This window comes from Chaetodon trifascialis, chromosome 7, assembly GCF_039877785.1.
Source record: "Chaetodon trifascialis isolate fChaTrf1 chromosome 7, fChaTrf1.hap1, whole genome shotgun sequence".
Lineage (NCBI taxonomy): Eukaryota > Metazoa > Chordata > Actinopteri > Chaetodontiformes > Chaetodontidae > Chaetodon > Chaetodon trifascialis.
The window spans coordinates 20,111,698-20,125,321 of record NC_092062.1 but is presented as its reverse complement, the minus strand read 5'-3'; the positions used below and the strand labels follow the sequence as shown (position 1 = coordinate 20,125,321).

General features: G+C 42.1%; 1 protein-coding gene across 1 annotated transcript; it reads left to right on the top strand.

Annotated features, from left to right (window-relative positions):
* The first annotated feature begins 1,030 nt into the window (after positions 1-1,030).
* Positions 1,031-12,783, top strand: leng8 (leukocyte receptor cluster (LRC) member 8). Its single transcript, XM_070967162.1, has 15 exons — positions 1,031-1,392; positions 2,190-2,322; positions 4,037-4,189; positions 4,377-4,454; positions 4,811-5,240; positions 5,456-5,627; positions 5,711-5,881; positions 6,184-6,432; positions 6,515-6,679; positions 7,004-7,298; positions 7,561-7,662; positions 7,788-7,856; positions 7,947-8,076; positions 8,188-8,395; positions 8,488-12,783. The coding sequence occupies exons 1-15, from the start codon at positions 1,352-1,354 to the stop codon at positions 8,648-8,650; spliced, it is 2,559 nt and encodes an 852-aa protein (XP_070823263.1). The 5' UTR covers positions 1,031-1,351; the 3' UTR covers positions 8,651-12,783.
* Positions 12,784-13,624: the final 841 nt, after the last annotated feature.

Sequence of the window (13,624 nt, the reverse complement as noted above, 5' to 3'; positions counted from 1 at the left end):
GTTTGTGAGTTCTTGTCACAAATGCGCAACATATTTGTGTGATGATGTAGACGGCAAGACAACAATGGGAGCAAATTATTCATTCAGCAGGCACATGATATCATTCATTGTGAGAAATGGGCCGGAAATTACACTAAATACGGTATCCTATTTATTTTGAAGCTGTATATCCTGATAGCAAATAGGATAATGCTCACAAAAGTATGTAGATTTCAAAAAAGGCATTGTCATATTTGTTGTATTCTTTGTCAGTATTGAAAGACAATGTAAGACACGGGGGATGGGAGATTGGGATGAAGTGTGGGGGAGACTGTTTGACAGGAAATGACTCTCCCCTCTGTAGTACACTCACACAAGGGCACACATCCTGCAGCTGTATGTGTCTCGTGTGACGATAAGAGGGAAAAAATGTATGTTCTCCAATGAGTGAGTATGTCAAGATCTACGAATTTTGGACACACACACACACACACACACACACACACACACACACACACACACACACACACACACACACACACACACACACACACACACACACACTATATCCTTGATTGGGTAATAATAACCAGCCCAGCCTTCCAAATATGGTCATAGTGAAGACTTGCTCAAATAGTGTAATGGACAAACAAAATGAGCTGATGTTAAGATGAGTACAATGAATTGGTGATTATCTATCCATCCATGGTTCTATAAATATCACTGGGGTTCAGTAAAGTTTTAATTTTCTTTTCACTGCCCATAACTGGAACACAGAGAGGAAAATGGAAAAAGTACGACCTGGATTTAGTCTCTCAGGCATTACAAATCCGTGCCCCTCTATATTATTGACACGCTAGGAGGTAAACACGACTTTGACTTAAACCCAAAACAGACATTTGATTGGTGGAGCTTGTAGGGACGATACAGAAGGTGGGACAAACAAGGCCGTAAACTCTGCCTGAGAAGACACACTCAGGGCAGTAAAAACACGGAGCCAACTACGTCACTTGACTTGGCCAATTTTACTTAACTGCCATTTTGTATCTCCGCAGCCTAGTCAGGCGTATGATGTTGGTCGTTTACGAAGGAGGAAGCTATTATGCTAAAGTTTATTTCATGTTTTAATCTACTCCTGTATTGAAGTATGTTAAAGTTTGATTTACTTGGATAGGTAGTGTTATTGCCGGTCGGCTGACTGCTCTTCTAAGCAGAGTTGAACATCGTGGCATTTTTCATCTTGTTTACCTTTTTCTGTAGCAGGAAAGCTAACGCTAACGACGTGAGACGAGTGTCTCTGTAGCCCGCTAGCTTAGCTAGCAAAATCTGTCCTAGCGTTAGCTTTCTAACGGTCACTGTAGTGTGTGGCGAAATGGCGGCCAACACGACCCAAGCAACCCCTACCACTAACTGGTAAGTCACTCTTTGTAGCTACAAAAGACTCACAACATATGGTGAATGACATAAATGTAACTTCATATAATGTAAGACTGTATCGTTAATATGTGGTATGGTATAGCACCGATTGGTAGCTATAATCCTGAGTAAATGCTAATTATGTTAACTCATCTGAGGGTGTTGACAAGTGTTAGCACACCTAGCTACATACAGGCCATTGGTTTGGTTAACAGAATGCTAACCTATTAGCTAGCTGCTTACCGTTGGTATTTCCTTCCATTTAAATTGTATGTCGTTTTCGACGATAGAAAATGACTTGGTGCTGGGTAACCATGATGTCAGTAAACCAGCACTAGCATGGCATTTGTATAAATTAGCAGTTAATCCAGTGTTAGATCTGTTGCTAGTTTGACTGATAATCGGGCCAGACTGTGCATGGACAGGCTAATGTCAACACGAATAACGTAAACTGCTTTGCGTTACCTAAGATGATTAGCGATTGAATGCAAGTTACATTGATGCTAAGTAGCTGATGTTAGTTAGCTTAAAGGTGAACTTAATGTGAACACTTCAACATAAGTTTGATACATTGGCTGGAGCTGTAGAGCAAACGTTAACGTAGTTAAGGTTTGGCAAACCGGTTTTGAAATAAACCGCTAACGTTGTATACGTGTATTTACAGTTACCATCTATCAATTATCAAATTTGTGTTGACCAACCTCATGTCTGTTAAGTTTATCTGTACACTATTGATCAAAGTAAAGCATACAAATTCCAGCAACACCATTGACTTATGTTCTTCTTGTTGTCAGGTCCTACGGTGCTCCTGGAGATGCCCAGGTTCATGAAAACCCAGAGTGGGAAAAGGCAAGACGAGCACTGGCGTCCATTAGTAAGAGTCAGAGCTCTGCAAAGACTACACAAGCCAACCGGACCACAGCAGAGGTGTGCCTCTGTTTCTTAATGTGTCTCTATCTTTTTTTAGACCTGTCATTCAAATCCATGATGACTGATCTGATCTGAAATATACTTTACAGATGTGGGCACAGAACATCAAAGGTTAAATTGCAGGGACCTAACCCCTTATACTATACAAGACATCATATATTATGCTTCAGATGAGTAGTGCAGATTCTCAGTACATTTGTATCTTCATACATGCACTATGATTAACATTAAATTCATATTGATCATACAGTATAAATCTGTAAAATGTTTTTGTCTTCTTATTAGTTATTTACACAAACGTCGAAAGCAGCATTTAGTTTAAAAACTGGTATGCAAAGATTCGGGTCATTGACCACAGCTTGGATCTATGGGCAGATATTACATTCATTTCCTCCTTGCGGCCTCATTTGGAGTTTTGGTTGATAAATTGAAAGTACCACTTTTCTCATGTCATCTATCTCAACTCACTCTTAAGCTGATATAGTAGACAACACATCCAGATTAGATGTGTCTCTGCTGCCACTGTATTTGTGGCAGGTTCTGACCCATTCAGATAGTAGAAATGCCAGACTTTTGTGAGTCTGTGAATCTTCTAATGAAAGAAAAGCTAAACCAGTCAACAGGGAGTAATTCACAGGTGCAAAGTTATTTTACTGTTATAAATGTGTTGAATTTTGGTATGAAAGCACATACTTTTAATTTAATCAAGTAATCTGTATCCTAAATACATGTTTGCCATTTGTTACAAACCAACTGTTTGAAAATATAGCGAGTTGTGATTATTTTTAATTGTGGATAGACCTCCTGTCTATGCAGCCAGGGACATGATTTTAAGTGCACGATAGACTGCAACTACCAAGTAGAGTAATGATGCCATCAGTTCACTTCACACACAAACCCTCACTTCACACAAACAAGCAGCTGTGGTTACATATTTTCATTTTGAAATGGTGTTTTAGAGCGGAAATGATTTCCATCCACACAAGCACCATTTCAGACACATGCATCACCGAGCTGTATCACACAGGGGCTTCTCTGGTAGTTTCATTCATTGCACGGTTTTGTTTTCCTAGCACATGCAGATTATACACCCCTGCTAAAACTGACTAGACCTCTGTTACATATTTTTGTATTGTGTGCATATATTATTGCAAGTGTTTCCAGCAACGTTCAAACTCAGAAATCCATCATTTTTTTTCAAAGGTAATGGTAAATTTCATTTTGTTGCTGGTCAATAGCATCAAATCCCTTTTGTCTCCTCTAGTTGCTATAACTTCCACGGAAACACCAGAAGATGGTGAGGAAGGAAATCTGTGAAATAGCTAGGTAGCCACTGCTTTGTATTGCTTAGTCATGATGGAGTGTGATTATTCATTTTCATTGTCAATGGTTGTTTAACAGTGAAGACAGTAACTGTTATGGTCCTACACTACTTCACAGCACCATCAAACTCTGTCTTTTGGTATTGTTTTGACTGATTTTAATAGTCACAGCAGCAGTGGATACCAACCAATTGCTGTGAAATGGCAAATAAGTATTTGCATGTGTATGTATAAGTTGGGGAAATTGTTTATCAATGGTTGATTTGTGATTAGTTTCAAAAATATTTGTTTTTGTATGTTCTTCTTTGCCATTTCTGTTCCTGGTAGATGATTTCCTCTCTGTTCTGGTTTTAAAAAAGAAGGCTGTTTGTGCATGTTTCTCATTTCAGGCCGGTCAGTTTCAGCCTGCAGTGACTGACTCTGCTGCCATTCAGCAACAGCAGCAGCAACAGCAGCAGCAGTACTATCCGTGGTACCAGCAAACTCAGCAGCATTATCCTGGATACACATACCCCTACAACTACTACTACCCCATGGGTCCAGTAAGTTGCAAGAATATTTCTTTTTGTATGTTAACTCAATGACATTAAATGCAAATGCAAGGCATCTACTGCATTCAGCACTGTTGGCTGCAAGACTTGTACAGTTGTCCATCTCAAAATAACATCTGATGCTGAGGGATTGGGTGAGGGTTGTACAATGACAGTGTGGGTTTCTCTAAATTTCCAGTATGGAGCTGCATACCCACCAAATCAGTATGGTGTACCCCCAGGGCCTTACCCCGGAGCTCCAACCTCTAATGGACAGGTACGAAACAGGAATTATGTACCTAGTATCTAGTTATTCATAGACCCCTTAATTTCACTGCAGGAATAATTACAGACCAGAAATACAGAATTGACCAGTTTTTGTCACTGAGCCTTTTAGTTTCAGAAAGATAAAACTGAGCACCAACTATTGCCTGAGTCACTGGATGTGACCAGTGACACATTTTGTAATAGTGTGACAGAGCATTTGGTAAAATTAATGTCTGGTGTAATGCCTGCTAGGCATTTCTGTAGGCTCTGGCACAGGTTTATTCTTCAAGAAGTTAGTTTTTGGTTTGCTGTTAAAATAACTTTTTTCCTCTTCTTCTTCTTCTTTGTCTTGTTTTGTGCTCATAGCCTCCTCCAGTGCCTGGAATGGAAGACCAGTCCCCCAGCTACCCCTCTCAGCCACAGCCTCCTCCACCTGCCACTCCCCAGCCACCCCAAAGTCCAACCACCTCAGAGAAACCCCCTCCTCCTCCGCCCCCACCCATTCCTCCCCCACCCAATTCCCAATACCCCCCTCCCCCATCCCCAAATGCTTACAGTGCCAGTAACTCCATGCCATACCCACCTGGTGACCCCAACCAAATGCAAGTTTACAGCCATTCCCAGGGAAGGCCTAGCTATGGACAAGGCTTCCAGACTCAGAACACCTATCAGCCCTCTCAGAATACCTCCCAGCAGCAACAGCAGCCAGGCCAGTATGTGGCAGGACTTGGCAGAGGAGATGCCAACAAAAACAAAAACCAAAAACAAGGACAGCAATTGTGGCACCGCATGAAACGTAAGAATTACAGTTTTGTGAGGTAGCTGACATGCACAACATTTTCTCAGCTGAACTGATGCAGAGAGTTTGATGTAGGTTTCACTGTTTTTTTTCTACTGCTGTTATCCCTATGCTGTTTCTGTATTTGATTTCAGTTCTGGTTATACAAAAAACTCCCCTGTTAATTTTTATTTCTAAACTGTATTCTTTTTTTTTTTTTTTTGTTCTCACAGAGGCACCTGGGACAGCTTCTGTGAAGTTCAATATTCCCAAGAGGCCGTATCAGGTTCAGTGTTCTCCAATTTCCAATCAGACTTTCCCTCCAGGCGAGCAGCCCTCAGGATTGAATCCAACTCCTTCTTCCCCAGCTAGTGCCAGTGCTGCACCTGGTGGCGCTCAGACACGGTGGGAACTGGTCTGTTTCCACTAATTCTGTCTTTTCTTTTAATCTGTGAATAATATGTTAACATAAAATGCTTTGTGTCTAGGCCTCAGGATTGGCCGCAAGCCATGAAGGAATACGTGCAGCGCTGTTTTACAGCCTGTGAGACAGAGGAGGACAAAGATCGTACAGAGAAAGTGCTGAAGGAAGTCCTGCAGGACCGGTTAAAGGATGGCTCTGCTTACACCATTGATTGGACTCGTGAACCATTGCCAGAGTGAGTTTAGTAGCAGATTGTTGTTTGCCAGGTGTATCTTAACTTTTATCTAAGATTTCTTTAGACTGCTGCACATGAGCTTTGCAGATTAAGCAAACATCAATGACAGTATTTTGATGTGGTTTCATTTGAGTGCAGAGATGAATTCTGGCTTTGTTTTCAGTAAGTTCTACTGAAACAAATTCAGCTGATGTTTTTTTTGGCTCTGAATTGTTGTGCATTCATGTGAATTGTTGATAGTGTTGCCTGCAGGTTGGGCACACAGGCACATGTTAAGATTTGTTTCTTTTTTTTCTCTCTAGACTAAAAGTCAAGCAGTCTCGTTGGGAAGCTGTTCCACCACAGAGGACGTCAGATGGCTCAATTAGCCGTGGTGGCAGCACAGCAGCTACAGCATCAAGAGGCAGGGGTGGCGGACACAGACTGGGCCACTATAGGAATATATTTTCTCAAAGGAGCCCATCTTCCAGTTCCTCCCGGTCCTCCTCCCGATCCCCCTCCCCCTCCCATGGCCGGCACAGAGACCGCAGCAACCAAAGGCATAGACGCAGGTAAGACACTATTTCCTCCTCATTTTTTGTGGACACCCTGTGTGTTTCCTTTTTCAAATATCTTGTGTCCTTATGCTCCCAGTGATTCTGGCTCCCAGTCAGACAGCAGCATCTCAAGTGACCTCCGACCTCAGCTGTCCCGACGAAGTCAGAGAGGAGCACGTGGTCGTGGTAATGACAGGGATAGAGGACGTGGAGGTGGTGAGAGAGGACGTGGAAGAGGAGGAAAAGCTAACAGAGGAAGGAGGTAAATGAATCAATATTGGAAGAAAAGTTAGTGCTTCAAAGATAGTGTTCTTGGTGGAGGGCTAAACCCAGAGGTAGCACATCCAAAGTTATCAAGTCAAGGAGGACAAAATACTCTAATAAACGAGTTAAATATGAGTATTCTGTCTTCCTTGACATGATAATATGGGATGTGCTACCTTTTTACATTTTTTCAAATTAGTTTTATCACAGAAATTGCACTGAACAACTTTCATTGATCACTGCTCTTGAGGAAGCCTCAAATGGAAGATAAATGTTTATGTCTTTGACTGGCTCATAAATAATATCTAACTTCCTCTCCCAGAAACATGGAAGATTCCAATTCAGCTGTTGGAAAGAAGAGGAAAGGCGGCAGTGCTGGTCTGGACTTCCATGACCCCAACAGAGAAGCCAAGAAGCAGAGCCGAGCAGCTCGTTTTCACAAGCAGCTTCGCTCAGAGCCCCTGGTTCTGTCCATCAATGCCCTGGACTTGCCTGATGGAACACAGGAGGGCCTCAGCTGGGAGGACTGCCCCATCGTGGGAACATGCCAGGACATCACAAAGTCCTACCTGAGGCTCACCTGTGCCCCAGACCCCTCCACTGTGCGCCCCGTCCCTGTAAGTTGTGCTCTTCTGTCAGCCTCTTTAATGTATTCTGATACTAGTTTTGCAGTCGTGAGATTTATCTGGAAAATACTTAATAACTATTAAATGTTTTCATAAATGTTGCGTTTCAGCATTTTGTACACTGTGCAAATAAGAATAAGAGACAAGAGCAAGGATGATTTAATGAAAATATTAGTTGTATTTATGTCTCAGCCTACATCACAGAAGATCAAGATTCAGATTTTGATCCATTTCTGAACTTGTTTTCACTCAGGTCCTTAGAAAATCACTGCAGGCTGTGAAAGCCCACTGGAAAACCCACCAGGACTACGTCTATGCCTGCGAACAGATGAAGTCCATACGGCAGGACCTCACGGTTAGTTAGCCAGTTAGTCATATAAGTTTCATTTGTCCTTCTGTCTTTGTCTTTTTACATTAAGTTCTGTCTGCATTTTTTTTTTCTTTCTTTAAATGTGGTTATTTTTCCCCGTCATTGTCCAGGTCCAGGGAGTTCGTACTGAATTCACAGTAGAGGTGTATGAGTGTCATGCACGTATTGCTCTGGAAAAGGTGAGTCTGGTTTTGGTTTATGTGTTGCATTACCTAAAAGCAATAACAGTACATTTTTATTCATTTTAGCTGAATTTCTATCGTTTTCAGGGAGATCATGAAGAGTTCAACCAGTGCCAGACCCAGCTGAAGGCCCTGTATAAGGACAATCCCTCAGAGAACATTGGAGAGTTTACAGCATATAGATTGCTGTATTATATCTTCACTAAAAACTCTGGAGGTATGTTCACATTGTTTTCTTTTGAGTCACTATTTGACATCACTTACATGTTCTCCCCCTTCCTGTATTTCTTTCCACATATTAACCTTGTCCATTCGTCCTCCCCTCCAGATCTGACCACGGAGTTGGTGTACTTGACGCCGGCGCTGAGGGCAGATGTGTGTGTGGCTCATGCACTTGCTCTCCGCGCTGTGTGGGCATTAGGAAACTATCATCGTTTCTTCAAGCTGTACCAGGAAGCCCCGCGCATGGCTTCTTACCTCATTGACAAGTTTGTAGAGAGGGAAAGAAAGGTTGCACTTAGGGCCATGGTCAAAACGTAAGTCCAGTTCCAGTAAGGTCTGTTTTCACATTTTATTTGCAGAGAGCGCTCATGCTGATCTCCATTTTTTCTGTTTCCTCTGTCCGCAGGTTCAGGCCTGACTTGCCGGTGCAGTATGTGCAGTCCAATCTGGGCTTCTCTTGTTTAGACTCCTGTATGGCCTTTCTTACTGGTCTAGGTGTTACATTTACACCCTCTGACCCCCAAAAGATAGACTGCAAAACCAGCACAGCCTCTTTGGCTGCCTCCTGAGAAGGTGGAGGGGTGGGGTAGCAACACGAAGGGAGACGCTAGGGGACCATCACGGGTCCTTACATATACAATGCACTGCACTTCAGACACCTCAGACAGTTCAGATAGAGTAGTTGGCAGACTAACAGCTGTATGAGACTCCAATAGGCAGACACATGGCAGAGTACTTTGCTTTAAGTTTCAGAAGGCAGGTGTAATATTCTGGTTTCTCTGATAAGAACTGATTTAACAGCTTAATGCCCAACATATCTCACTACATTTATAATGCCAGAAAAGTGTGTGAACAGTTTAGATTTGGGATTATCTAGTCAATTCAGAACTTAGAGGCCAAGAAGTTGCAGAGCCAGATCAGGGAGGCACTCACCCTCATGGTTCCTGTTCCTTTACCACCATCAGATGTCAAAGCTAACAGTGTTCTGTCATGTTTTTTCCTTCCTCAAGTCAGCAGCTCCAAGACCTGAAGTCTCGAGCCTTGTCAACCAAGAGGGAAAGTTAAAGAACCACGTTTTTCAAGTCATTCATCCAGCTGTCTCTCGCTCGAAGTCAAGCCTACAGAACCAGATCAACTTCACATTTTCCCCTTAGAGACTGTGAGACAACGAGGTGAGAAGTTGCCAGCAGTTAGTCTGAAAGAAGACGAGGTGGTTTGTATGTCCTGCCCTGCACCTGGTTTCTTCAAGGTATCTACAGTTGGCTGTTTGTCCCCAGTTGTATGGCCAGGAAAAGCAACGGACTGAAGTCTTGAGCCTTGTCCCCGATTTAATTAAGTAGTATTCATTCACTGGTCACAGTCACAAAATGGTTGGCCAGTCTTGGCGGAAGAAATCTCAATCTGTTGAGCATTGACTTTGTGAATGATAAAGGCTACAGGCAAGTGTTCATCAAGGTGACCTCCTCATTCCTCGAAGCTGAGCTCAATCTCCAGGATCAAAGCATCCAGAGGCAGAGAGGGAATCTGCTTCCACCATCCTCAGGTAGATGTTCTGCCAGCACCTGGAATCAGCACAACCTGATCGACACGGCAGCGACAAGGCCCGTCTGTGATCCACGTCTTAACCTCACCAGCTGTTTTTCAGAAGAAACAGGGCCAGCCAAGCCACCATCCTCAAATACAGCTGAGGGTGAATGCTGCATGCCGGAGCATCCGGGGGAAAGCAGCTGCTTCAAGAAGGAGTATCGAGTGGTTTGTATGCTACATCTTGCTGTGGTGTTTGCAAGGCTGGTAAGCGAAGGGGACTTCTCTGGAACGAGGTGGATGACGTCACAACAGAGATGTTGCCTCACATTTCTTCTGTGTTAAATATATGGGCTTGTGTTTTTTTGGACAGCAGTATTGGCCACTAAAAAGAAATTGTTCCGAAAACGTCCAGGTTGATACTGAGCAGATTAAGTTCCAAAACAAATTTGACCTCCTGAAATGCCAAAAATGGAGTCTGTATGATCCCAAACGTTTAAGTGCACAGATACACGCTGCTGTCTAAATGTCACTTTGTAAAGTATTTAAAACACAATTTTTAAACCAGCATTGAACTGAAGGGGCCAGTCGAGTGAAGGCTCGTGCTTTTATGTCAAATTCTCCCCTAGTTATGATGCAGCTCTCTTAAAAACAACAAAAAAAAGCTGCTTCACTCTATTAAGACTGTTCACCCCAAAAGAGACACAGAAGAGTTTCTTTAGGTGGAATTTTAGCGCTCTGATGTGATTTTGGTCCATTTATCTTCAGGTTTGTGCTTTTCAGGACCTAGAATGATATTGGTGGTGCACTCTGTCTTAGGTGATAATTGGGAAATTGATGTCTTACAGCACTTAAAATAAGACAGCTTGAAAAATGTCCGGAAAGGAACCCTAACCCACAGAACCTTCAGTACAGACTTTTCCACCACATCCCATCCTTCCTCATGTAGAGTGATTGTGCTGAAATTGAAACCAGGTTGACTTTTTCTTTTCTTTCTTTTTAAACAGTATTAACTGCCACTGTAGAAACATTGAGCCTGAGGTATTTAAGACTGGTGTAACTGAGCAGAACATGAGTGGATGCAGTCTTGCTGTACAGTCGGCGTGTTTACTGATCTACACAGTATATGTTTGTAAATATTGTATGATATTGGTGTGATTTCTTTTCAACTCGAGCGTAGCGTAGGGGTTTTTTTTGTTCACACACGGGTAAGTGTGATTTTAGTTTTCTTTTCCTTGGGTTTTGCAAAACTCTGTGAATATGTAAACCGAAATGCAGACAGGTCTGGATGGGGTTGTGTGTCGTGTCTTCGTCGTCACAGTGGACGTCGCGGCGGAGTTGATTGCCAGTTTCCAGTGCTCGTTAATCCCAGACTGGGAGAAACGAGCACTGGAAACATGCAGTCCGAAAACATTAGCGCAGTTTGGCAAGATTCCAGCGACGTGAAAAATTTGGTCTCGAAAATTGTCCCTTCAGGCAAAAACCCGTGACCACATTTTTGTCACTTGCCTGTTTTGTGGCAGTTTTGTGTTGGCAGACAAAGCTGGTGTGTTCTCTATGAGAAACGGGACCACCGCTGCCAAACACGTGCTGTGAACGTCTCCCACAAAAGGACAAGGACAAAACACTCTTGTTAACTTTGTTTTCCGAACTTGCTCATTATTTCTGCAAACCTCGTGTAATGACGGTGATCTCAACATGTTTTCTTTCTTCCCCCTTCATTTACCTGACCCCCCCCCGTCCTCTTCGCTATTCCCTCCCCTCACTCCCTAAACCTTTCTCTCACACACCACCAGACTTCTCATTCTGCAGCTCGTAGTACTGCTGCATTGCAGGAGCACACGGAGTGATGTTAAGTGGGCGAACCACCTCCAGACGCCAGCCGGAGAGGGTGAATTGTGAGCAATCCAAGTCTCTTGGTTTGACCCACTGAAGTTGAAGCCATACAGCTGATAAAATACATGGGAGCCTCATATAATGAAATGTGGAAAGTGCTGATCTGCTGCTAACCCAAATATTTAAAAAGTCTTTCTGTGCAACATGATACCTGTGTAGTTTTTTAAAACAATGTTTGATGATCGATAAAATCAATGTACTGCGGTTTCTGTTTGTCCAGATGCATTTCCGTTTTTTTAAACACGCCTACAGTTCTTTGCTGATACGTAGGGTTTTTCTTTCACTCTTATTTATTTGTAGTTGTGAATCATTTGGCTTGCGTTTGCTAGATCGAGTTGCTTAGAGTTTAATCCTGCATCTGAAAATGCGTCTGGACATACGGAACATGCTCTTATCCTCAGAACTCATCTCATTTAGAAACCTTTCTTTTAGTTTGCAGTCTCCTTTAGGCAAAGTTAATTGTTTGACGAATGCTGCTTCGTGCTCCCATGTTAAGAATTAACTTTTTGGTTTTTTTTGTCACGCGATGAGCTTCACTGATGATTGTTTGTTGCCTTTGGTTTGTCTAAATGTAAGATTCTTCCACATGGTTTAAGTGCGTAATCTGATGTCTCAGGTTTTCAGCATTGAAACAGTCCAGGATGTTTGCTTTGTTTTTTTGTTTTCTTTTTTCTTTTTCTGTTCTTGTTTTAGTAGAAAGTTTCACCCCAGACAACTAACAATACACATTTTGATTTTGGATGCTTTTTTTAGTTCTCTCCGATGCCTGAGTCATGTTTTCAGTATTTTTTGCTCCCATGTTACTGTTATACCTCCATCAGTCCTTGTAACTCCTTCCTTGATATTGACACTGGAACAGCTCCCACCTTCCTCACTTCAGCTGTTTTCATTTCCTGCCATTTCCTATTAACTCGTCTTCATTTGAACTTGTCTGTTCTCACTTTCTCTCATTTCCTCTCCCTGCATGCTCTTCTCTCCTCCTCCTCCTCCAAATCTCTAACTACTTGTTCTCTCCTCATTCTTATCTTTTTCCTTTTATGTTGAGTATGTTTGTGACCGTTTGCCGTGTGCAAGTAGTCACTCTCACTAGTAAGTATTGTATTGCGTCTGCAATGCTTTAATAGTTTATGTTGCAGCTCACTAACAGCTGATGCTGAAGGTTTATCTGCAATGCTTCCTCCGTCTCCCCCATGCCTCTACAGATCTGACATGATGAACTGCCATTTTGTAAATATTGTGTACATATTTTGAAAAGTCTAATAAAATTCAAGTATAAAGGGCATCCGCTGTTGTTTTTTTTAATTAAGGATGAATTGTTTCAGAGATGAATGGATGAAAGCACAACAGTTTGACTACTGGTCACAGAACTGAAGAGGCAGATTTTGCATGGACAGAGTTTTATTGTGAAATGTCTTAAATATCGAGTGAGAGGCACCTGTGACACCCTCGACACAATGAAGGCATTTCCTTCCAGATTTTCCCTTATGCAGCCACATTTTGACATTTTTATTTCAGCCAGCACATTTGAGGTGTAAGACATCGAAGTAAATTCAGTGAGCTGTTGGAACAGTGAAGAGTTTCATGATATAGGTGGAAAAACATTTAGTTAACATTGCTGGGAAAGGGATAGAAAATACAGCGGTAAATATTAAAATAGAAGAAAATAATATGTAAAACTACATGCAATCAGTGAAACAGGAGGAAAGAATAGCAAAGGATGAGTTCATGCAGTGAAGTTTAAAAGGGAAACAGCAGGAAAAATAGTTTGAAGGTGGAAAGCTTTGTACAGAAAGTGCAATGAGAGTGAAAAAGGATCAAACTAAGATGATTCAACAAAAACCTCTGATCAAAGTCTCACAATAAAATGTGAAGTATTTTACTCAATGTACCTCTAGATTCTATCCATTAAGCCCCAAAACCTGTCATGGAAGTTTGAAAAGGTATGTGTCACTTTCACAAGGTAATGGTGGAAAGTCCTGCAAAAGACCACCACATCGTGTTTCTCAACAGTTTCATCATTATCATCTCATGTGTACACTTTGCGAATTTAAGATCCAGCACAGTCTGGAAGTCCAGTTTGAAAAAGAAAGTATAAAGAGCAAAAGAACAACTAGTGATGAAAG

Excerpts from the sequence above, each read along its gene's own strand:
- leng8 (XM_070967162.1), top strand. The coding sequence starts at position 1,352 with ATGGCGGCCAACACGACCCAAGCAACCCCTACCACTAACTG. Across the intron at positions 2,323-4,036 it reads CCAACCGGACCACAGCAGAG|GCCGGTCAGTTTCAGCCTGC; the intron begins GTGTGCCTCTGT and ends TTCTCATTTCAG. Across the intron at positions 4,190-4,376 it reads ACTACTACCCCATGGGTCCA|TATGGAGCTGCATACCCACC; the intron begins GTAAGTTGCAAG and ends CTAAATTTCCAG.